This window comes from Carcharhinus amblyrhynchos, chromosome 2 (genome assembly GCF_965287045.1).
Source record: "Carcharhinus amblyrhynchos chromosome 2, sCarAmb.v2.hapA, whole genome shotgun sequence".
Classification (NCBI taxonomy): Eukaryota; Metazoa; Chordata; class Chondrichthyes; order Carcharhiniformes; family Carcharhinidae; genus Carcharhinus; species Carcharhinus amblyrhynchos.
The window spans coordinates 29,842,402-29,869,288 of NC_137325.1; the positions used below are offsets into that span (position 1 = coordinate 29,842,402).

The 26,887-nt window shown below is 40.2% G+C and overlaps 1 protein-coding gene across 1 annotated transcript in view; it reads right to left on the reverse strand.

The window, feature by feature from the left end:
• The window catches only part of LOC145360472 (transcription factor E2F3-like), a 58,349-nt gene that overhangs the window by 18,740 nt on the left and 12,722 nt on the right, over positions 1-26,887 (reverse strand). Inside the window, exon 2 of the mRNA XM_080215696.1 lies at positions 6,035-6,146. Coding sequence (XP_080071822.1) covers positions 6,035-6,146 — 112 coding nt within the window. The remainder of the gene's footprint in view (positions 1-6,034; positions 6,147-26,887) is intronic.

Below are 26,887 nucleotides of genomic sequence, written 5' to 3' on the forward strand. Positions count from 1 at the left end.
TTACAGGCTGGTGAAATGGGCAGACATGGCATATAAAATTTGTCATAAAGTAATGCATTTTGGAAGGAAGAATGAGGGAAAGCAATATAAATTAAATGATAGAATTTCAAAAGAGATGCAGGAAATGAGACATGGGAAATGAGATAATATATATGCGCGATAATATATATATAACAATTGCAGGACAAGATGATAAGGATGCGCAAAAAAAGGCACACATGGAATCATTGCCTTCAAAAGGCAGACTGGGGGAATAAGTAATTATACTAAACATTTTTAAATTACTGGTTAGGTCTCAACTGCAGCAGTGTGTCATCTCTGACATCACAACTTAGGAAGGATAGAATGAACTTGCAGAGGTTGCAGAGATTTACTAGAATGGTACACTTGGATTAGGTGCAGAGATGAGAGAAGCTGGGATTCTTCTCAGCACAAAGAGAGCTCGGGGTAGGTTTAACAGTTGTTCAAAATTGATGAGTTTGAATTTGATGTAGTAAATAACGATAAACGGTTTCCACTGATTGAAAGGCCAGCAATCAAAGGACATAGGTTCAAGGTAATTAGCAAAACAGAGACGTAGCGAGGAAAACATTTTTACATAGCAAGATATGGTGACGATGAATACCACAATAGCAGTGGTTAGTGCTGCTGCCTCAGTGTCAGCGTTTAATTCCAGCCTCAGCTGACTGTGTGGAGTATGCATATTTTCCCTATGTCTGCATGTGTTTCCTTCAGGTGCTCCGCTTTCCTCCCACACTCCAAAGATGTACGGGTTGGGTTGATATGCACCCCCCCCACCCAAATAAATAAATGGGGTTACAGGGATAGGGCCTGGGTCAGATTTATGTCAGTGCAGGTCCAATGGGCTGAATGGCCTCCTTTCGTACAGTAGGGTTTCTTTGATTTGGAATGTACTGTCTAAAAGGGTGATGGAAGCAGATTCAGCAGTAAGTTGAAATGTGAATTGCATAAATGCTTGAAATATTCAGGGCTGAGGGAAAAGAGCAGACATGCAGGACTTATTGGATAATTCTTTCAAAGAGCCAAGGTAACCATAAGACCAGGTCGTTTCAAATCAAATCCTGTTCCAAGGAGAGTTAACATCTTCACGTTCAGGTGTACCAAGTCTGTTGTCCACCAATATCGAATCCATCATTTTCACATGATCTTCTATAATGATGGCCCACTCAAAATGAGTAGCCAAATGGTAGTTACAGTTTATACTTCTACCATCTGATATTGCTTGGAAAAAAAAAATCACAATATTGACATATAACTGGAGAACCTCATGTGGCACACTGACGTTCTTAAAGCTTATTCCCAGGTTCAAATCTGTTTGAAGACCAGCAGAACATTGATTCATGCATAATCTTACCTTCTAGCGTTGTTACAAGAGGGGGTCAGGTTTCTCCAAAGTAATTTCCCAAATCAATCAAAAACATTCTCTGCTGGCCAGCAGCTTTGAAGATGGGTTGTTGGAAGTTATTTCTGAGAAAATGGCTCAGATTTTCTTCTCAGGATGTACTGAACGTGAACTCAAACTTCAGCAAAACAGACCTGACAATGCCAGTACATTTCCAATTATTAAATCAGGATAGTTTGATGCAGACATCAATTTAATGTATACCAGTAACCTGGACAGTTTCTCACCCAATATGCATGGGGGCAGGGCATTATTTGAACACTTGCTAACATTCCATAAAATTGAATATGAATAATAAAAAAAGTATAACATGCGTCAAAATGCAACTGAGGTTTCAAACCATCCATGGCTTTCTGAAGAAATTAAAAAAAGAGTTTTCAATTAAAAGAGGCAGTTTATAATGTTGCAAAGAACAGTAGCATGTCAGAGGTTTGGGTATCTTATCAACCAGCAAAGGAGCAACCAAAAGATAGATCAAAAAATGAACACCTTAACCTCTTATATGCCTCTTCTTTTAATTGAAAACTATTCTTAACTTCCTTAGAAAGCCATGGATGGTTTGAAACCTCAGTTGCATTTTGACACATGCTATGCTCTTTATTATTCATATTCAATTTTACAGAATGTTAGCAACTGTTCAAACAGTGCCCTGCTGCCAAGCATATCGGATGAAAAACTATCCAGACTGCTAGTATACATCTTAACCAGGTTCAGGTATACCAGAACTGTTGCCCACCAGTAACAAATCCATTCACACATGATCTTCTGTAATGTCTGCCCATTCAAAATCAGCAATCAAATGATGGGTACAGGAAGCTTATACTTCTACCATCTGACATTTTTTGAAAACAATCACAACCCTGACCTATAACTGTGGGTGACATGGTGGCAAGCACTGTTGCCTCAGCGCCAGGGACCTGGGTTTGATTCCCAGCTTGGATCACTGCGTGGAGTTTGCATATTCTCCCCATGTCTGCATGGGTTTCCTCCACATTCTCTGGTTTCCTCCCACAGTCCAAGAGACGCGCTAATCAGGTACATTGGCCATGCTAAATTCTTCCTCAGTGTACCTGAACAGGCGCTGGAGTGTGGCGACTGTGGGATTTCCACAGTAACTTCATTGCAGTGTTAATGTAAGCCTCCTTAATAAACTTAAACAGAAGACACAAGCTGCATACCAGAAATACAGTGTAACTTGGCAACTAATATAAAGTGAAAATCTTATTACTAACAACAAAGTAGCAGTATTGGAGAAACTTGACACTAAAATCTAGCAAATCTTCAGGACCTGATCACCTACACCCTGGGATTCTAGGGATGGTAGTTGTAGAGAGAATGAACTGGTCATGAGTTGCAAAAAGAGCATGTAAATTCTAAAACAATCCCAGCAGATTGGTATTACATTTGTTAATATCCACTGTTCAAAAAGGAGGGAGAGAGAGAAATCAAATACGGGCCTGTTACCTGACATCAGTTATTGGGAAAGTTTCAGAATCTATTATTAATGGGGTCTTAGCAAATTACTTCAAAAATCATAGTATGATCATGCAAAGTCAACATGGGAAACAGCACTTGAAAAATTTACTCAACTTATTTTGGGGACGTAACTAGTAGGGTAAAGCGAAATCAGTAGATGCACTATACTTGGATTTTCAGAAGGCATTCAATAATGTGACATACAAAAGGTTAATACACAAGGGTTCATTGAGAATTTTCAATGCATCTCGCCCTAAGCAAGGCATCTCATCCTGAGCAAGGCATGACAGTGCACCTACCACAACTATTCACGCACTGCATGTCACCTGTGAAATGAGATCAACTAATAGGCACTAGGCCATACATTTGATTCAGCAGATGATTGGTGTTAGAATAAACTTGCAATTATAACAATTAGTTCACACCATCCCTTTTATCTACACAATTTTGAGTTACATTTTTGCTCATTCCAGGTACAAAAATATTTAACAAATTCAGATAATTTTTCTTATTTCTCAAAACACTTTTGGATGAAGCATGTTCATTCTGGAAGTTAAATGCAATATACTAAGGGCAGCGATACTTCCCAAGTCATAACATAAGAACATAAGAAATAGGAGCAGGAGTAGGCCATCTGGCCCTTCAAGCCTGCCCCGCCATTCAATAAGATCATGGCTGATCTGTCGTGGCTCAGTTCCACTTTCCCGCCCTCTCCCCATAACCCTTAATCCCCTCTCTTATCAAAAACCCATCAACCCGCTTCTTAAAAATATTTAGCGAGGCAGCCTCCACCACTTCAACGGGCAGAGAATTCCAGAGATTCACCACCCTTTGAGTGAAGAAGTTCCTCCTCAACTCCGTTCTGAACTGCCCCCCCTTTATCTTGAGGCTGTGCCCCCTAGTCCTACTGTCTTTTTTGAGCGGGAAGAGTCTTTCCACCTCTATCCTATCCATCCCATTCATCATCTTATACGTCTCAATGAGATCTCCCCTCATTCTTCTAAACTCCAACGAGTACAAGCCTAGTTTATTCAGCCTCTCCTCATAGCTCAACCCCCTCAACTCCGGTATCAGCCTAGTAAACCTCCTCTGCACTCCCTCCAAGGCCAAAATATCCTTGCGCAGGTGCGGCGCCCAAAACTGCACACAGTACTCCAGCTGCGGCCTCACCAATGCCCTATACAGCTGCAGCAAGACCTCCCTACTTTTATATTCAATCCCCCTCGCTATGAAGGCCAGCATCCCATTCGCCTTCCTGACCACCTGCTGCACCTGCAGGCTGGGTTTTTGCGACTCATGCACAAGGACCCCGAGGTCCCTCTGCACCGTCGCCTGCTGCAGTTTTTTGCCACGTAAGTAATAGTCCTTCCTACCATTCTTCCTACCAAAGTGGACCACCTCACACTTGCCAACATTAAATTCCATTTGCCATTTCCTGGCCCATTCACCCAGCCTATCTAGATCCTTCTGCAGACTCTCCACACCCTCCGCACAATTTGCCTTTCCCCCAATCTTGGTGTCATCAGCAAATTTCGACACCCTACACTCGGTTCCCTCCTCCAGATAACAGCAGTCTGCAAAAATCCACAGCCATTAACCATAAAAGTGCCATCCTGCTTAACTGCATTCCCTCCTCCTCCTCCTCCACGCAGCCACCGCACCCCCCCCCCCCACACACACACACACACACACACACACACACACACACACACGGGGCTGTTAAACAATGGAGCCATTTGCTTCTTCAGATGGGCATAAAAAAATCCTACAACATGATTTGAGGAGAGAAATGTTAACTTTGTCCTAGCCAATAATCACATGACTAGGTTAATAGGTTCATTCATCCAATTTGCTGTTTGCAGAACTGTGTAATGCAAACTTTCTTACACTACCACTCAGCCTTATTAATCCCTACGTAGAATTTAGATCACGAAAATCAGACCATTTGGTACAGCTACTCTGTCAAGTGTTTATGTTCCATACGAGACTCCTCCACCTTACTTCAGCTAAGAGCATTACATAGTTTCTCATGTATTTATCTCGCATGAAATTGTGAATAGCAGTGCTCCCAGCACACACTACTGTGGATTTGATTTTGGAACTAGGTTGAGACTGAACATTTTTATCACTCAAGAACCACTCAAGTTTGGGCTGTCATCAAGTTTCCAGAAATGTAATGATGGTATTCCAATTGTACACCAAATGATAAGATGCACACAGTTCCAACTTACATTAGTCTACTCAAGTACAATTTTTACCAAGATTAAAAAAGTTCTTCTTAAAGAAAAATGCAGCTGTATTTAACCAAACAGTTCAAATCTTCAGCTTCCAAAAATAAATAGAATTTGGATGCAATAAATAATCACTGTCTAAGATGCTGGGGCAGCATGGTTGCGCAATGGTTTGCACTGCTGCCTCAACACTAGGGAACCTGGTTCAATTCTGGTCTTGGGACATTGTATACGGGGAGTTTGCACATTCTCCATGTGTCTGCATGGGCTTCCTCCCACAATCTTAAGAGGTGCAGGTAAGGTGGATTAGCCAGAGTTCAGCATAAATGCACAGGGTTAAGGGCCTGAATAAGATGTTGTTTTGAACAGTCACTGCAGACTTGATGAGCCAAATGGCCTCCTTTTGCACTGTAGGGATTCTGTGCCAGTGTAATATGGTTTTCTGTAGCTTAAAAGAAAGATGAGAAACCACATGACAACGAGTAACCTCATAACAGAGGTTTATATTTGAACTGGCTAAACTCTGAATTAAACTGATTCAAGTTTATAATAGTGTAATCACTTTTTATTTCTTATTGTTATCTGAAACAAAATAACCATGAGATGATGTCTGAAATTTGTTTGATGGAAAAACATTGGAACCAAATCGCAAGAAACAAGTAGAACAGCAAGTCTATTAGTGCTCCGTTCACAGGTAAAACCAAGTTTAAGGCAATTGCAGGACAAACTAGTTAAATTATTATTGTACCTCAAACTTTTAAAAATAATCAAAGCAAATTCCTGCAGTCTCCGGAAACTCCACAACCATACCAGAAGCAAGCTCTAACTTTAATGGGACTAAGTTTTTGTGCTCTATTCTACTAGCCTCAGTGTAAATACTCAAGGTACATCAGATCACACTTACTTTTTGGACTATTTGGGCTTCTCATTGTACCACTTCCTTTCCCTTTTGGAGTACAAACATCAGCAGCCAGATACTGATGGTCACTTTCTTCCAACTCCAGTCTCCTTTTTGCCTGTGCGATGAAAAATAAACCATGATACTTCCAATTAACTAATCTCAAATCAATTATCTTTAAAGGCAACACATGTCATAACGCAGCTAGATACAGGTTTATTAGCTCCATGCATCAGTACAATTGGAAAGCAGGTAGTAAAAAAGTACCAACATGTAAAGGAGATTTGAAAAAGTAAGCAGAATGAATCAACCCATCATTTGTGCCCAGCACCCAAATCAGAAACATCCCGAAGGTTTCCTACTACATCAGATATAGAATAAAAATGAAACACAAGGTAAACACAAAATGGAAAGTGACTTCAAAGTGGAGGTTAAAATAATTTTCCATCATACATTTTCAAAGAGTTAGGTTTCCAAAAGTAAGATAATGCTTAAACTGAATGGCGACATTCTTAAATTCAAATAATTCCAAAGCTATCACGTAGCTGCAGAACTTCCAGCCACATTAAAATTCAATGGTGTCAATTGTTAAGAACTGGGCTACTAAACAGTACCATTTATTAGAGCTTGGGGGTCCAAAAAGTAAGAAAGTGAGCATGAACCAAAGTAGAGTTACAACTGCAGGTTCTAGGAACGCATTGAGAAGTACAAGGATAGAGGTGGAAAGACTCTTCCCGCTCAAAAAAGACAGTAGGACTAGGGGGCACAGCCTCAAGATAAAGGGGGGGCAGTTCAGAACGGAGTTGAGGAGGAACTTCTTCACTCAAAGGGTGGTGAATCTCTGGAATTCTCTGCCCGTTGAAGTGGTGGAGGCTGCCTCGCTAAATATTTTTAAGAAGCGGGTTGATGGGTTTTTGATAAGAGAGGGGATTAAGGGTTATGGGGAGAGGGCGGGAAAGTGGAACTGAGCCACGACAGATCAGCCATGATCTTATTGAATGGCGGGGCAGGCTCGAAGGGCCAGATGGCCTACTCCTGCTCCTATTTCTTATGTTCTTATGTTCTTATGTTCTTACTATTTGTGCACATGTTACAAACTCTCAGTCCAACCTGGTTGCTGTATTGCAATCTCATGGGAAATGAGTAAAGCAAAATGTTGCATTCCTTCGCAGACAACAAAAATTCAGCCAAGTCCAGATTTATTACAACTGGGTTCGACTCCAATAACAATAAATATCTTACGAGTTCAATTTTGGATTAAGAATAATCGTTGATTAAAGCACAAGAAACTTGACCTTCTAGCAGAAGGCTCTGGGATCAGCCACTATGGCCAATGTTGAATAAGCAGATTTCACCAACATTTATAAGATTACAAAACATACACACTCAATACTAAAATTAAGAGTAACTAGAATTTCCCAGAAAGCTTCAAATACCAGTTTGGCAGAGGGAGGGTGGTAAACAAGTGAACAGACAAAGCAAGAGAGAACATTAACTTCTCATTCGAAGCGAGTTATCAATCTTATTTTTAAGCAAAACGCTTTTTTCTCTAGGCCTGGATAACCTGAAGCTAGGAATAATTTTAAGCTTGAGCAGGTGTTGTCAAGATCATATGCACCTCATTGATAATAAATCACAAATGTTGAACATCTTGACTGAGAGGTCAATACTTGCCAAATATACAATGCATGATGGGCAGAAAACTAGCAGCAACATGCACGTATCTGAGTAATCATTCACCTCTCCAGAGCTTCACCCCTCTCATTTATGTTCCCCTCGAGCCTTACAATCCTCCAAAAATTTTACAATGTCATTTTCAGCCTCTTGTACATCCCCAATTTATCACCACTCCACCAATGATGACAGTGTCCTCAGTTGTCCTAGTCCTAAGCTCTGGAATTCCCTGTCCAAGTCTCTCTGCTCCTGCACTTCTCACCTCTCTTCATTTGTTCAAGCTATTTGCATTTGATCAAAAAGGTAAGCTTTAATCCCAACAGCAGATGTTACAATTATCAGGATCTAGTTACTTCATCTTCACAGAATTGTGCAGTGTGCATATTTCCATGAGTGTTGTGATCAGGCACTAACTTTCAACCACACTTGGAGCTTTTAATTGCAATATTTCACACCCAAAGTTACACATCATATACATCTGTTTTGAAAGGTGAAAATCATACGGTTAAACTACAGAATCAAAAAGTAGTAGAGCAAATAATCAGCAGCAAGTTCACAAGCTGCAGCTAGAATATATTAAAGTTTCTGCATGGATCTGACACTTCCTGTGTGCACTATTCTTAACAACCCACCACACTTTAGCATCCTCTGACTCATCCTTAGCAATGCCAGTTATCTGCAAAGAATATTTCAAATGCTTTGAAAATTAAAACATGCCAATATTTCCAAAACTTGGAGACCTAGATGGAAGTAGTAAAAGTGCTTCATCATCATTGCATTAAAATGTTGAAGCAGGGCAAGAAGTCAAGGTCAGGGATACCAACAGTATTTCTCCTATACCAAACACAGAAGTACATCAGATGAAAGCAGCTCTTCCCAGTTTGTAAACAATGAATTTTAATTTGACTGCTCAGATAGATGAAGATTTTATCCTTCAGATAAGTTCAACTGCTTTTATCAATTGATTATCTCCTCGCTAACAGATAACTTAGCAATTTTAAGCCTGTGTGTTAACATTTTGAAAAAAAGAATTGCAGAAGCATTTATTTATTGGCAGTGTTGTGACAACTGTTAAATAAATATGACATGAAAAGAAAGCCAAAAAACTTTATTCTTTGCCATTTTTAAATGGACTTTCTGCTGAACCAAAAAAGACGGTTGCTGTAAGTCATATGACCACAGGACAGCCCCTTTGTTCCAGGCGGCACCACCAGGAGTTACAAGAACAAAATCATTCCTCTTGCAGAAATTTCATACCTCATCGTACAGACTCCCTTGTAATCAACAAAAGTAGAGAAGTGCAGATGAACTGGCTCCTCAACTTGAACTATCACAAAAAAGGGAGAGATCGAAACTTTGAACTGGAAGAGATGCTAATTGCTACCTCCTAAAGTGGAGCAATGGATTCTAGCCAGAAACACAAACTGATCACTAAACTACAATTAACCCATTAGTGGTTCACGTATGATCCTAGCCTTTAGCCTTTTCGACAATTTTAACATAATGTCTTTGGCCTAACTAGCAAACACTAAAAAGCAAAGCTCCAGTCTAAACAACATCCTGTTCCATGAATCCTGTCCGTGCTGGGAGAATTTGTACCAACACTTGCAAAACTGACCCAGTCTCAATGTACCAACTTCATCTTAGATATCTGCACCAATTGTAAAGAGAAGTCTACAACTCGGGTCTTCAGTCAGCTGAACTCGACATCCTACAAGAAAGAGTTCCTCATTGGACTCTGGAAATCGCAAACTAATATTAATTTTTGTGGATCTTGTATTGCTACTATCCAGTGTTGTATACTCTTTTCCATGCCCCCACTTACTGCATGTGTACTGGAGTAGGAAATTGTGAATACTCCTCCCCAGGGTTTTCAATGGGAAATAAACTAACCTCGAGTTAATCGAAACAAATTTGCTGTGATAGTTTGAGAAAACACACCACAGAATACTTTAAAACATTTTCCAGACAGTTTGTAGAAAGTGGTTTTTACCTGTTGCTCCTGCCTGAAAAATGCCACATTGGCCATTTCTCCCAAAACACATGGCTGTCTCCAAATAAAATTATGCTTTATCTTTCCTCCACCACACCAAGATCAGAATTTCTTTTACAAGTTGCATTTGCTGTCCCTTATGTTATTCATATTTTCCTATGTTTGCGTTTTGGTACAAATCCGCAGCCATATTGATTTAAGTTTGGAATACAGTGACCTATTAGCTCACTTATAGATATTCCATTTCAAGATTACAAGGGAAGGTTGATCAATATTGCAGCCATAGGTCCTTAACATATCATTTCAGCTTCCAACTAAGTGACCCACTCCTTATAGGACATCAGCCTTCATTCACTGATGTTAAAATCAGGCAAGTATAAAAAGATTTCATGGCATTATTACATTAAAATTAAAGAGTTCTCTTGCAAAGTTGAGCAAAGATTTATCCCTTAAATATCATAATTTACCACAAGTGTGAAAAGAATAACATCATTATGGGCAGGAATAGACCTCTTTGGTCCATATTCAATTGCTTACCTCTTCTACTGTCCTCTAGAAAAAGAACCACATCCCAACATCTAACATCAGGCTGCCTTTACACGGCTCAAGACTCTGACCTAATCTATTTAAAATGAAACAAACGGTTTCCACAAGCACAACCTCGTTCTTTCATCCTCTTGTAAATTGCTCCAAACTATATACTTTCTAAACTGTGGAAACAAGCTCTTTAAGACTATCTTGGAAAGAAAAACATTCTAACATAGACAATACCTTCAAGTAAAATCAAAGAAAACCTTAAAATGATTAACCAATACATCAAGAGCAAGAAAATAACTAAGGAAAGGTAGGGCCAGAGAAGTACATGGAACTTCAGGGTTGATGCAGAAGATGGGGGCAGGGTTTTCAATGAGCACTTTGTTTTGGTTTTCATTAAGGGGAAGGATGATACAAAACATTCCAGTGTGAAATATTAGAAACAATAATAAGCCTGGTGAAAGAGGAAGTGCTATCCTTGAAGATGGATAAATCACCAGGGCCAGATGGATTATATCACAGGCTGTTGAAGGAAGCCAGGGAGAAAATAGCCAATGCCCAAAGGATCATCTTCCAATCCTTACTAGATGTCTTTATTGGAAAACATTCTGAAAGACTGAATAAACTGTCATTTAGAAAAATGTGGATTGATCAGGATAATCAGCATGGTTTTGTTTGAGGATGTAACAAAGAGGATTGATGAGGGCAGTACAGTGGCAATTGTCAACATGAATTTTAATACAGCAGCTAACAAGATTCCATGTGGCAGACTGGTCAGAAAAGTGAGACCTCAGGGGCTACAGGGAAAGATAGCATCCAAACTTGGCTCAGTGATAGGAAACAAAGGATAGTCGTTGTTGGATTTTTTTGCAAATGGAAAAACAGTTTCTAGTGATGTTCCACAGGGCTCACTGTTGAGGCCTTAACTCTGTATATTAATGATTTAGACTTAAAAGTGGGAGGCATGATTGGAAAATTGCAGATAACACAAAAATTGGCCATGTAGTTGATAGTGAAGAGCTGTTGATCCCAGAATGAGATTGATGCGTTAGTTGAGTGGACAGAGAAGTGGCAAATGGAATTCAATCTGGAAAAGTGAGGGGAGGACAAACAAAGCAATAAACAAGAACATACTGAGAGGGGTTGAGGATGTGAAACATCTTGGTATGCCTGTCTACAGGTCCATGAAGTGGTAGGACAGGTGGACGATGTAATCAACAAAACATGGAATGCTCGCCTTTATTGGATAAGATATTGAATATAAAAGCAGGGATATAATGATGGAACTGCATAAAACAATGGTTAGGCCAGAATTTCATTTACACCTCTGGTCACATTACAAGCACACAATTACTCTGGAGAGAATGCCAAAGAGATTTACAAGAATATGGCCAGGGCTTGAAAATTGTGGTCATGAGGAGAGACTGACTAGACTAGGGTTAGAACAGAGTCTAAGGGGATCACCTAATTGAGGTGTACAAAATTGTGAGGGCGCCTGGGCAAGATAGACAGGAAAGATTTATTTAACTGAGGGGTCAATTACCAGGGAGTATAGACTTAAGGTGATTGGTAAAATGATTAGAGGGGACACAAGGAAAATCATTTTCACCCAGAGGGTGGTGAGCATCTAGAATTCACTGGCGAAGTTAACAGTTGAGGCTCAAACACACAACTCATTTAAAAAAGTACTTGGACTGTAACTTTTCCACAGTTCTGTGTCTTGTTTTGATCCATTGTACCCTTTGCAAAACCTCAACCACACCCATCAAGAGGATTGAAACTAGACACCACTATGTATTGTCCTGCAAATATACAGATTTTGCAGCACAAATTGATTTTCTACATTTTCCTAGAACAGCACCCACACAGTAAAAGCATTTAACAGTCCATGAAGCATTTTGAGGCATCCAGAATTCATGTTAAAATTGCAACTTAAACGCAAGTCTTAATTTGCTTTTCCGCTTGGTTCCCGCAATTGGAGTAACAGCACTTAAGGGAAGCCCATGGATATAGAATTCAGGGGTCCTTTAGATACAAGTAATGAAAATCTGACCTTTAAATGGGCCCCTCTATGCTTTTTTCCCCTGTCATTAGCAATAAAGTTTGCAAAGAATTTTCACCACTGACAGATGGGGTGCAAGTGGTAACCAGGAAGAAAAATATTTGTATGATTTGGTGAGAAAGAAAGAAAATGAGAGCACAAGCAGTGCAACAAAGTGTCCTAAAACTGGTCACTTCATAATATTCCATGTACTGATTGTAATTAAGTAAAATTCTTAATCACAAGTTACCCAAACAATTTGCATGGCACTGCATTAAGGCAGTGAGACTCCAGGTTAGTTATAGGCTTTGCCACTTGGAGCATGGAATAGAACAGCGCACAAAGTAATCCTTGACCCCATCCAACCCAGCCCAGCTTGACCAAAACTGCCCACAGCCTGAACCATCCAACTCAAAATCTGGCAGGGCCTCAGTGCCAAGGTTGCCAGATTTCAGGTAATGTACCTGGTACCACTTAAAAATAAGTGTGCGTGAGCAGCCCCAGCAAATTTGGCTGTAAAGCGTAACTTAAATATTTGCTTACCAAGTCTGAACATTCTCTCATATAGTCCATTTGTTTTCAGCAACCCAACATTCTCATGTCTGAACAGTGTTCAGCTCTGGGCAATGATAGCTTAGGAAAGATTTACTGACCTTGGAGGGAGTGCAATATAGATTTAGAAGAATAACTGGCTGGAGAGATTACACTAACTAACAGCATATCATCTGGAATTTGGAATGTATGAGGAACCAATATGGCAGGTGGGGAAATTTTTTCTGCTGTCTTGGGAGTCTAGGTCCAGTAAGCCAGCCAAAAAATTAGAGCCAGACTGGTCTGGAGTGAAATTTGGAACTACTCACATACACAAAGAATACTTGAAGTTTGGAACTTGCTGCTGTAAATGCAAACCAATGCTTGATCAATTGTTCATTAATTTGTTATCCAAAGATATTGACAGAAGGTAGGTTGTGTGGAGTTAGGTCACAGATCAACAATGATCTCACTGATAGATAAAACAAGCTCAAGGGGCTGAATAGTCTATTCCTGTTCAAATCCTAGTTTATGCAGCTTTACAAAACCTACACACTCAAATACTCAGATCCAAAATTCTCTCAAATCTCAATATTTTAGAACATTTCAAAACAAAAATAGAAAGTTCAGCGATAGCAATAAATCCAGAAACCAAAAGTGACTGAAAGTTACCCACCTAGCAGGAAAAACTGTTTAATTGTATCACAGTTACAAAATAAAGCAACTCTAAAAAATAACTAAGTCCCAGGCAATGCATCGCACTACCAGCCATTACAAAAGTTTAAATCATTTCCCAACAAATCACTGTTATATTGCTGCTGATGAAAAAGGGACAAACCAAAGATGTCACATGCATTTCTTTAGAAGGAAATTATGAGACATCCATGCGCTATTATTGTCAACTGTACTGTTATTTGCCAATACAGCAGACATTAAATTGATCAGTGTATAGCACCAAGTCCAAGTGAAGAACAAACTTCAATATCAGAGACAATGGCTGCTAACATATATTATCTGGTCAGGACAACAAGATCTAAATTTCTGCCGTGCTTTTCCCCACATAACCAGTTCCCAAACACGTCACTCAAGATGATGTCCCATGGGAAAAGGAAATTTCAAAAACAGTGATCTCCCCTGACTGTTCCAAAGATTTGAGATTGGCCTAAAGCCATCTGCTTTGAAAGAGAGAGTATATGGATGCCACAAGAGGGAATTGATAAGAAAATATTTATTTAAAAACTTAAAAAACTTGCTTCAGATTAAAATGTACAAACATGGTGAACTGGAGTCAAGTTAAAGAGTATGGTGCGAACAACAAAAATTAAACTACTAGACAAATATAAAGCATTGCATACTGGAAGGAAAAAAAAATTTTGTGGCATATGAATGGTAATGAAATTAAGAAGAAATAAAATTAAAGATTGAATGGACTCAACACACAGCAGTTGATCCAGTGAATAGCAACAATATAATCCACAACCAAATTCTCAAAATATTGGAGAAATCAGGGTAGGTTACGAAGTTGACTTTCCTGCTTGGACTATTCCAATTCTATCAGCTCAACACATGACCAGGTGCTGGAGGCAGTGCTAAGAGCCAATAAGGCCAAGGGAAGGTGGGGAGGATCTGTTTTTTAATTTCTCCACCAAGGAGGCCCTGATCTGCACAAGCTGGCCATCACATTCGTCTGTATAACAGCCAGTGCGCTTCAAAAATGTCCCACAAATTCCTCACCTAATCAGAATAGAGCAAATCACAATCACTAGTTAAGAGTATGGTTACATTGCAACTGCCACTTGAATGCAAGTTAACTACGAGCATGACTCAGGAGTCTGCAACCCACACTTCAGATACAAAGTGATCTCACATTGGTTTGCATTTGCAGATTCCAATGTAACCGAAACCCAAGATCAATGCAGCCCCTACACCACGTTCTAAATTCACTGTGTGATCTTGTGTAAGAAGTGAGCTCGCTTCCAGTCCTGGCCAACTCCAATATGCAGGTTTCACAGGGTCCATGTGACAAAATGAAAACAACTAAAAATACATTATTAAACTTGGAGACTGGTTAAATCCAGTCAATACATTATTGCTACATGGGCCACAACTGGCATTGGTGACATACAAATTCATGTCCCAAAGTGGACTAAAGGATAAATGTGGGCCAGGACACAGAACTCACTTGTTCCTCTTTAAAAATAAAGTCATGCAATTTTCATGCCCACCTAAGGCAGCAAATGGGGCTTGGTCTGACATCTCATCTGAAAAGCAACACTCCAATGCAAGTACTTTTTGTTGAACTCTGGAGCTGTTTCAGAACCCAAAGCTTTTTGGTTCAGAGCTGAGGAGATCCCAATTGAGACATGGTCAATACTTGCACATTGCTACCACATGAAAGAGACACTTCGCTGCACTCCAATGACACCCACTTTCTGCAACTGCACATCCGACAAAGGGGAATGGGAGGGAGAAAGAAAGAAAGAGAGAGAGAAAGAAAGAAAGAGAGAGAGAGAAAGAAAGAAAGAGAGAGAGAGAGAAAGAAAGAGAGAGAGAGAGAAAGAAAGAAAGAGAGAGAGAAAGAAAGAAAGAGAGAGAGAAAGAAAGAAAGAGAGAGAGAAAGAAAGAAAGAGAGAGAGAAAGAAAGAAAGAGAGAGAGAAAGAAAGAAAGAGAGAGAGAAAGAAAAAGAGAGAAAGAAAGAAAGAGAGAAAGAAAGAAAGAGAGAAAGAAAGAAAGAGAGAAAGAAAGAAAAATCACAGGCATAGATGCACACACACCGGTCTATCACCAGTCAAGCATTCTGACTTGAAACTAGATCAAGGTGTCATCCTTCAATGTTGCTGGGTCAAATTCCTGGAACTCCCTCCCCATCAGCACTGTGGGTATGTCTATACTACATGGACTGCAGTGGTTCAAGAAGAGAGGTTACAACCACCTTCTGATGGTTTAAGGATGGTCAAAGCTGGTCCATCCAGTTACACATATCCCATGAGAAAATAAAAGGTTACACCATAATTCAGTGCAGTTTTACAATATGCACATAGGCCATAAAATTTCAAAATTCCTGCACAGCACTGACAGCACGCAATCATTAATTTTACAACACGACGAAATTGCAAATAGAGTCTGCAGCTATTGCCAACAAAGAAAACAAAGTCATTCCATAAAATAGACAACACAAGTTGTTAGAGGCACTCAAGCGAATCTAAGACAACCATTTGAATCAAGATTAGTTAACAAATTCAGCCTGTTTTGAGTTCAAGATTTAGGGTACCATTAAAATCTCTCAACACAATTGTTGCACGTAATCACTCCTTGGTGTTGATACCTCCTACACGATCTGATTAATTATAAAACGGCTGGGCTCAAAAATTGCATCCATTGTCAAGACAGACAACATGTATTTTGCAGTCCTCTTCAACAATATAAAACCAATCACATTTCTCTCTCTAGCTCTGAAGAGATGTTTAAACTCAAAACATTAACACTATCACGACACAGATGCTGCCTAGCCTGAGTTGTTCCAGTGTTTTCTATTTTTATTATGCATTCCTCAGTTTGTGTACACTAACAAATAGGGAAAGAATACCCTAAAACTGATTGCGTGTTGCACTAATTTCATTTTCCAATGACTGCTAGCAAGCAATTTTAATACATCCAGTAACTGCTGCAAACTGAAATGCTAAGGAAACAGGTAGCGGTTGGAACTCGCTTCCATAGAATCAATAGTCTTACAATTTTACTGTCCTTTTGAAAGCACCACCAGGAAATTGAATAGCCCTTTGACAATTAGAATCCACTGATCTGACACTACATTCTGGGGAACAGAAGAAATATCACCTTGCGTTATTATGATCATGTGCCTGCGCTTCACTACTGCCGACAGAGAAACAAATAAGTGAGAACCAAATAAGTGAGAAGCCCAATAAGTGGATATTAGGAAGGTGGACAGAAGTGTTTGACATTTTATTTGCTGAAAAACATTGCAAGTGAAATGAAAAGCCAGAATCAATTACAAGGCAGCAATCCAATTCTGACAGCATCCTAAATCTTAAATTTGGCAGTTCAAACAAGCAAAGCAGAGGTGAAAGTGAGCGATTCTTGTGGTGAAGAGAATAAGGTTACAAGTTCTGCCTGCATTTGTAAAGAACACCAAAGACGCAAGCAAGCTGGTTCAACTTGTGGTGGCGGCTAAAGAGTGTTTGATATCTGTGATGGGAGCCAAGGAGAACAGGATTAGTGTCCCGTTATTCAGCTCATCTAAAACTTGGAGTTAAATAAGGACAATGGTCAAGCGGGGTTTGAAGATAGCAATGAAGAACCTTATGTCATTAGTGCATGTATGGAAACTGACTGGCTTCATGCCTGCAGGTAATCACACTAAGCGACAACAATGTACTTTAGGAAGACAAAGCAGGTGAAATAGGAATTTGAGATAATGACGCAAGGATAGGAAGAGAAGCTTGAACAAAATATTGCTCATGCTAGAAAGCAAAATTAAACAGAAGATGTTGGAAAAGTTATCGACCTGAAAAGGTAATTCCCTTTCTCTTTCCAAAGGTGTCATCTGTTAAGTATTTTGAATACAGAATATGGCATATTCCCAACATAGAGTTTTTATTTAAGCTATTACTGAAGATGTTCCGGTTACAACCAGGCAGTTAAGAGTAGAACTTAGTAGTCAGTTTTATCAAGCCGATAAGGGAAAAGAGACACAGTATGGCTGCGTCAGAGACTGCAGATATCAAGGAGCAAGAAGAGAGATTAATTCACCACTTTAGTTAAGGCCATTTAGAGCCTGAGTCATAACTGATAAATCATAACATGTGTACACTACCAAAATCCTTGACATCTCCATCAGTGACAGGACAAATATATCAGAGATGATTGTATAACACTTCAGTGTTGTCCCAAAGGTCCTCAAAATTGACTCAAACCATGAAATCTCATGGCATCAGGTCAAACACTGGCAAGGAAACCTTCTGCTGATTATCAGCTCACCCCTCTCCAGATGAAGAATTAATGTTGCTCCTTGTTGAGCACCACTTGGCTAGCAAGAATATAGAATGTAATCTGGATGGGTGACTTCAATGTCCATCACCAAGAGTGGCTCAGCAGCCCCACTGCCAACAGAATCCTGAAGGACATGTTTGCCAGACTGGGTTCACAGCAGATGGTGAAAAAATCTACAAGAGAAAATAACCTACTTGACCTTGCTGTCACCAGTCCACTTGTTACACATGCATCTATCCACAACAATACTGGAGGAATGACCATAGATAGACCTCGTGGAGATGCAGTCCAGTCTTTACACCATTTATTATGTTGTATGGCATTAGCACTATACTAAATTGGATAGACTAGCTGGATTAAGCGGCTCAATACTAGGCATCCATGAGGCATTGTAGACCATCAGTAGCAGAATTGTATTCAAATGCATCGTGTGACCAACATTTGCCTCGATTTGCCATTAGCATCGTTACAATCCTAGACTAGACCCCCAAAGTTTTGTTAAGAGCTGGTTACAGACCATTAATTTTTAAATTTAAAGCATACAAAGTTTGAAATTCAAGACACTTGCTAATAGAATAGGGTCGCAGAATTCTCCAGGTTTTGAACTAAAACATTCTTCATGATACACAGTCAAAAGACAACAATTTATAATGCCTTTCTTTATGCAGGGTTAACAAGAGGTACGTGAAAATGACAATCAAGTTGCGGTCAAACACATCACTCTGCACAATGAGTGCACAATCAGATCTTGGTCCACTGTGAGCAGAATGTTATTAACCCAGAAGGGTACCTTTACCCAAACAACCCGCAGCAGGGATTCACCTACCTTTGGCTAACTGCAGCCTTTTTCCTGTTTGGAGTCAAGTTCTCTGCTCCTCTCTAACTGAACTGGGATCTTTTTCAGTTACTGTTCCCTCTTGGGATCTCTCGCTATCCCATGCTTAGGACTCTTCTCACATGCTGCTCCACTCCCAGTCACGTGACCCAGGTTTCCTTCTTCCTCAGGCACAGTGGGCCAGAGAATAAGAAAATGTAAAACTGCGCTGTGCAACCTTCTCCTGGTCTGACACACACTAAAGCTCCAAGGTCTGTCAGGAGGTAAAGTCCCCAATCTCTGCTCACAACACCAAGGCAAGTTTGGCTTTCATAATACAGCTAAGCTGGGGATCCACTCTGGATCACCTAGAGCATCAGTGAATACCAGGAGCAGGATATCCTATTTTTAAATATGCCTGGTCAAGTTGGTGAAGCTACAACACAGGATTACAATAATGTCAAACAACAGAAACAGCACACAAAATGCGGAGCAAAGCAATCCCACAACCAGATCAGGTCGAAGCTCTGCAGCCCTGGTACATTCAGTTTTGATTAGTGGTGGAGAATTAAACAACTAAACAGAGAAGGCAGCTCCAAAATATTTCGCTAAATATTTTTAAGACGCGGGTTGATGGGTTTTTGATAGGAGAGGGGATTAAGGGTTATGGGGAGAGGGCGGGAAAGTGGAACGAGCAGCGACAGATCAGTCATGATCTTATTGAATGGCAGGGCAGGCTCGAAGGGCTGGATGGCCTACTCCTGCTCCTATTTCTTATGTTCTTATGTTCTTATTAAAATGATGTGGGAGCCCAGCAAAAGGCAAATCTGAAGCATTGCTGGAGAGCATCATAGATGTCAGTCTTCAGCCAATTCAATCCACATGATATCAAAAAAATGGCTGAAAGCACTGGATACTGTAAAGGTTAAGGGCCCCCAACAACATTCTCGTAATAGCCCTAAAGACTTGTACTCCAGAACTAGCTGTGTCACTAGCCCAAGCTTTTCCAGTACAGCTACAACTCTGGCACCTAACCAACCAGTGGGAAACTGTCCACACAAAGAGATCCAATTCAACTACTTAACTCTACTCCCGCCATCAGTTATTCTCAGACAGCTAAGTGATGCATAAAACAATGGAATTCCAGAGGCATGATAAAAATGACTGACTGCCCTTGAAATCAAAGCTGCATTTGACAGAATGTGGCATCAAGGAGCCTAGCAAAATTGAAGTCAAAAGGATTCACAGGACAAACCCTGCAACTGGTTGGAGTAATGGCAAGCACAGAACAATGAGTTTGGGTGTTACAGACCCTTCATCTCAGCCCAGGATTTTGCTGCAGAACTTCTTCAGCTCAACCTATCTTTAGCTGCTTCATCAACGAGCTTGCCTCCATCGCAAGGTCAGAAGCAGGATGTTGGCTGAAGACTGTAGTGTTCGGTAATAATCGGGATTCCTCAGATACTGAAGCAGCCCATTCCCATACGCAGCAAAACCTGGCAACTTTTAAGGTTTGTGCTGATAAGTGGCAAGTATGATTCACATCATACAAGTGCCAGGCCATGATCAATCTTCAACAGGAGTGAATCTAACCATCTCCCTATGATATTCAACAGCACTGCCACTGCTGAGTCCCCCACCATCAGCATCCTGAAGGTTACCATTGACCATAAAGTGAACCATACCAGCTTTATAATGTTTACAAGGGCAGGTCAAAGGCTGAAAATTTTGCAAAGACTGCCTCACTTCCTGATTCCCTAAAGTCTGACTGCCATCTACAAGGGTCAAGTCAGGAAGAGTGTGGCTGCAGCAGCACTCAAGAAGCTCACTGTCCATGACAAAGCAGCCCACTTGATCACCACTCCATCCACCATCTTTAAACATTGATTCCCTCCACTACTAGCAGTGTGAGAGCAATGTGAACCATATAAAAGATACGCTGCAGCAACTCACCAAATGTTCATCCAACAGAATCTTCCAAACCCATGACCGCTACCTCCGAGAAGGACAAGGGTAGCAGACACATGGGACCACCACCACTTGCAGGTTCCCCTATGACCCACACACACCATTGACTCTGGGTCAAAATCTGGAACTCCATTCGTGATAGCACTGTGGGTAAATCTACACCATGTGGACTGCAGCAGTTCAACGAGAAAGTTCACACCACCTTCTCAAGGGAATTAGGGATGGGCAACAAATGCTGGCCTAGCAGGTGACCTCATGTCCCATGAAAGAATAGTTTAGTGCTGTGATAAGGATGGAAACATGTTGGAGCAATTTGGTGAATGAGCACAAATCTGGAAAGTACTACGGCAAAAAAAAACTAGTATTAACTTAGAACATGGCCATTTCAGAGCATGTCCCAACTTGAAGAGCAACTAAAGAGAAGAGAAGCTAATAGTTAAACTGCTCCCTCATCCAAACCACATCGCTACCAATATTTAAGACTGCATACACTGCCTTTCAATGCTTCAGCGCAATTCCAATCTGTGCTATGAAATAACTGAGCTTCATACCTTCCCTGGATGGTTACAATAACAGCACTGGGGATTTGGAAAAGACTTACTCAGCCTATTGTACTTCCCCATTAAAGGGACTCACATAAGAACATAAGAAATAGGAGCAGTAGGCCATCTAGCCCCTCGAGCCTGCCCCGCCATTCAATAAGATCATGGCTGATCTGTCGTGTCTCAGTTCCACTTTCCCGCCCTCTCCCCATAACCCTTAATCCCCTTGCCTATCAAAAACCTATCAACCCGCGTCTTAAAAATATTTAGCGAGGCAGCCTCCACCACTTCAACGGGCAGAGAATTCCAGAGATTCACCACCCTTTGAGTGAAGAAGTTCCTCCTCAACTCCATTCTAAACCGCCCCCCTTTATCTTGAGGCTGTGCCCTCTACTCCTACTGTCCTTTCTAAGCGGGAAGAGTCTCTCCACCTCTATCCTATCCATCCCATTCATCATCTTATGTGTCTCAATGAGATCTCCCCTCATTCTTCTAAACTCTAACGAGTACAAGCCTAGTTTCTTCAGCCTCTCCTCATAGTTCAACCCCCTCAACTCCGGACCCTCCACCAGCAGGGAGACAAGTCTAGATACATAATTCAGGTTAGTACGTCTTTACTAAATTTGTAATGGATCAAATTATTTCAACAATAAATGAATAACATTAATATTTCAATTAAGAACAACAGAGCCAGGAAACACAAATTGCAATAAAAAATTGTCAGTTTAGATAGCTATGTCACGCTAATGAACCTTTTTCAGTCTAAGTGTGAATTTTGCGAAATAGCAACAGAAGGTAGGCAAACGTAATTCAGTAGATATAATATCCTTGGACTTTAAGGAGATCTGTGATAAGGCGTCACATAAAGAAACTCAGAAGTAACAAAATGAAAAAGATTGTCACAAAACAGAAAACAAGAGGGTACAAGTCAAGTAACATTTCACTGACAGAAAGTGAAAAATGGTATCCCATGCACTCAGTGCTGGGATTTGTTGTTTACCACATACACAAATTGGCTAGGTTGAGGAGTTTAAATTTGTAGATGATACCAATTGAAGTGCATAACTAATGAAGCAGAGTATTGCACCAAATACAGAATGGTGTAAAGGGACAGCTAAAGCAAATGAAGGCAGTTCATATTGGCAGGATAAATAAGGACACCACTTATTTATTGCAAGTTAAGAAGTTAAATGGAGTAGAAAAATTCATACCACTAAAAGTAACAACGCACATGGGAGTAGTTGAAGCAGCTGACATTGATGACTTTCAGAGAAGAGGGATACAGCAGAGGAATGGGAATGGTCATTAGAGTTGGGGGAGGTCTACATGGAGCATAAAGATTAACGTGGACTAGATTATATGTTTAAAAAACCACACAGATTAGTGAAGCGAACATTGAACTCAGAATGTGATATTTGCCAGGACTTATTGACAGGACTGTCAAATTACCAAAGTTAACCACCAAACAGAAGCAGTAACTATACAAGTGTGTAAATCTTATCCTCAGTGAAAAGGCCTGCTAATACTCAACCACCTGACATCTACAAGATGGAGGAGATCTTCACGCATCGAGCTAACATGAGCAACCAATTCCTCAGTGATCATCACCACCTGGTCAGCTGAGCCAACATTTTACTTCCCACCACACACATGGGGTACGTCAGAAACACATCTATTAGAGAAAACTTTAGAGCTACTGACATGATGTCATACTAATAAAGGGAAAAAAAAAATCACATTTTTGTTAAATAATTGGTTTGTCACAAAGGTAGCCCTCTTAGGGTCATGATTTGATTTCACAACAGCAATTGAGATGTGGGTCAATGGAAGTAAAAGAACACAGTAGCCAAAAGGTTTTTTTAACCTCAATACTGAAACCTTTCTATAAAAGGTCAACTCAATCCCCAAGCATTAGAGGGCATCACATGGCCACCTGGAATTGATTCTTCTCCAAAAAAACAAACCATAAAATATCAAAAGAATGAACCTCTGCCACAGAATAAAAATACTTTCAGCTGCTTTGGTATTCAACATTATAATATAAAACTTGAAATTTACATACTGAAGTGCACAGGTTCTGAGAATCAAAAAGCCAAAAGACTGGCCCCAAAGTTACTAGATTTAATACAAGATTTCAGTCGTGGGACCATAACATTTCAGGAGTTTGGAGAGAGAAGTTCAGCCGGAAACATCTTAATTCTTGAAACCAAGACAAATGGATCGAGGATAAAACAAACACATCAAAGGCTGCCACAATGGATACAAGAAAACTCATGAGCTTGTGGAGTTTTTACCATTAAGCATTAAAAATGAGCTAACCAGAAAAAAAATCAAGCTCACACAATAGCACCAAAGGCATGTAGCTTTTTAAAAATTCTTGTGAAATAATATTGAAAAATCAAAGAATATTACAAAGATAAGTACCCCAAAACTGGTGTTGAGAGCATAGCAAGAACCTGAAAACAATTGGGCCAATTCCTAAAGCATAGTATCCAACCTCAGAAGCAGCTTTCATCTCGTAATGGCTAAATTGATAATTAAATATTTACCTATTCTTGTATGCTACACAGATGTGTTACCAATGGATGTGTGGGGCATACAACAGTTCCTATAAAAGCCTGCTTTAAAATCTATCAACAAGATAAAACTACCTCAGTCATAAGAACAGGTATAGAAAGGACTGATGCACTGTGCCATGGAGCAAACTAAGTTCAAGTATTTTCACTTGCATTCAGACCCAGATTCCAGGTAAATTGTCAATGTGACTGGTCTTTCTGGGGAGTGTGTGCAGGATTGGTGTTTAGCAATTGCTTCCAAGTGCAGCCAAAGTTTAGGGTTATAATCGACAGCCATGGCACTGTTAGAAGTCACCCAAGCCTGTCTGCTGATTCAGGTGAATTTTAAGTGTTATGTCACTTCGAAGATGATGAGGTCAATAATAGCCTTCTTACAAAATAACCTCACCAACTGTTAACTATTGCTGTCTGCAAATGTGGCTACCCCATTTACCTGCACAGTACACGCATAATTTAGATAACAGACTTGCACACATACATTAAATCCATTCTGCCAAGAACCTGAAAGGGGTCAGCAAGTATTGCAAGTGGAATTAGTTTTTTCTCTTTTATGGGACGTGGGCTTCACTGTCAAGGCCAGACCATCAATGCCTGCAAGAAAATGGTGCTGCGCTGCCTTGACTGCTGCAGTCTATGTGGTGTAAGAACATACAGCAACAATGAAGGAACGGTGATATAGTTCCAAGTCAAGATGATGTGTGATGGGGAATTTGCAGGTGGGGATGTTCCCATGCAACTGCTCCCATTGTCCTTCTGGGTGGCAGAAGTTACAAGTTTGTAAGATGCTGCAATGCATCTCGTAGATGGTACATACTGCAGCCATTCAGCAGTGTTGGAGGGAGTGGAAGATAGTGGATGGGTTGCCAATCAAATGAGCAATTTTGGGGTACTTATCTTTGTAATTTTCTTTGGTTTTTCAATATTATTTCACAAGAATTTTTAAAAAGCTACATGCCTTTGGTGCTATCGTGTGGGCTTGATTTTCTTTTCCTCGTTAACTCATTGTTATGCTTAATGATAATTGTTCTGGATGGTGACCAACTTCTTAAGTGTCGTTGGAGCTGCACTCATCCAGACAAGTGAATATTGCATCACACTCCTGACTTCTGCTTGGTAGATAAGAACATACATTCTTACGAAATAGGCCATTCAGCCCCTCAGGCCTGCTCTGCCATTAAATAAGATAATGCTTGATCTACATTTTGAATTCTGCATGTCCAATCTACACACAACAACTTTTGATTCCACTGCCCAATGAAAATCATTCTCCCTCCACATTATAAATATTCACATTACCCCACTTCCAACACCTCCCGGAGTACTGCAGTTATTCTGTTTAAGTAATACTCTGTTTTTTCATTCTTCCTGCCAAAGTGAACAATTTCATATTTTCCCACAATATGCTCCATCTGCCACTCAATCTATTCACATTTATCTGCAAACTCCTTATATCTCTTCACAACATTCTTTCTTATCTTTCTATGTGGTATCTGTACCTGATTTTCACAGTAACTTCATTGCAGCGTTAATTCTAAAATGTTGAGAACCCAGCACAGACCCTTCCAGGACTCCGACAAAAGATCATTTTCTGCATAGCTTCTACTTTCTACCAGGCAGCCAATCTTCTATCAATTTGAATGTACTACTCCTTCACCATGAGTTTTTCTTTTCTGCACTAATCTTTGAGGTGGCACCAAATAATGCCTGAAAATTCAAGTACAGTACTTCTACAGGCTCCCGTTTATTCATAGCACATGTTACTCCTGCAAAAAAATGACAATAAATTGATTAAATATTATTTGCCTTTCACAAAAGGATGCTGACTCCTCCGGTTTACCTCAAGTTTTTCCAAGAGCCCAGAGATAATCTCCTTAATATCAGATTCTACACCTTCACCATGTCAGAAGTCAAGTCAACTGGCTAATAATTTCCTGTCTCCATCCCTTCTGGAATTGAGGGGCTACTTTCCTGTCCTTGGTTGTACAGAACAGGTTGAAAAAAAAATCAAAGCTTTTTGTCCTGTACTCATCAGGGCACATTGCAAGAACACCAGTATAAAGCGGAAAACAACAAATTTTACTGTAGAACGTATCAATCCGACTGATAGATACATTATGCGTGCATGCATATACAAACAAGGAGTAGATCATTCGCTCCTGAGAGGCTGCTCTACCATTCAGTAAGATATTTGCCACGGAGAATGCACCAGTTGATGACTGACAAATAACTGCCAAGCATTATTTCAAATTTCACCCAGGCAGCTTGACGGAGATTGATCAAGGCATTGCCCTAGGGAATGAATCAGTGGGTGGCCATTATTTTGTTTAGCTGAAATAGGTACATTGAAAGAACATGTAAACGCAGTCTACAAAGATCAGGACCCTCTCTAATAATACATAGAGCTTCCTGTATAGGTAAATACACCACACTGCAAGCCTGGCTGACAATCAAATTGGTTGTCAGCACAACTTTTAGCACATTGGGGATTATTTAGCAAAGGTCGTCCCAAACATCTAATGTTTGGAGCTTTGTAGGCACAGGCGGGTTGAATACAGTCCACACATTGCCAGTTGCAAACTCCTTAAATCCTCTTTACAACATATTTTCCTATCTTTCAAGGTGACATCTGTACCTGATTTTCACAGTAACTTCATTGCAGTATTAATTCCAAAATGTTGAGAACCCAGCATAGACCCTTGCTGGACTCTATTCATCAAAAGATCTATTTCTGTGTACTTTCTGCTTTTTAACCAGACAGCCAATCTTCTATCAACTTGAATGAACTACTCCTACACCATGAGATTTTCTTTTCTGCACTAATCTTTGAGCTGGCACCTTATCAAATAATGCCTGAAAATGCAAGTACAGTACATCTACAGACTCCCATTTATTCACAGCACATGTTACTCCTGCAAAGGATGACAATAAATTGGTTAAACATGATTTCCCTTTCACAAAAGGATGCTGACTCCTCCGGTTTACCTCAAGTTTTTCCAAGTACCAACTGGGACCTGCCATTTAGGATGATTTTCCAGTCTTTAGTACATACGGACTACATAATTAGCATCAAACTGGCACTGAAATTCATACAAGACAAAGCACCTTAAAAATTTGAGCAATAGGTGAAACCAGCTGTTTCATGCTGCTGCTGCTGCACAATAACAACGTGAGTTGG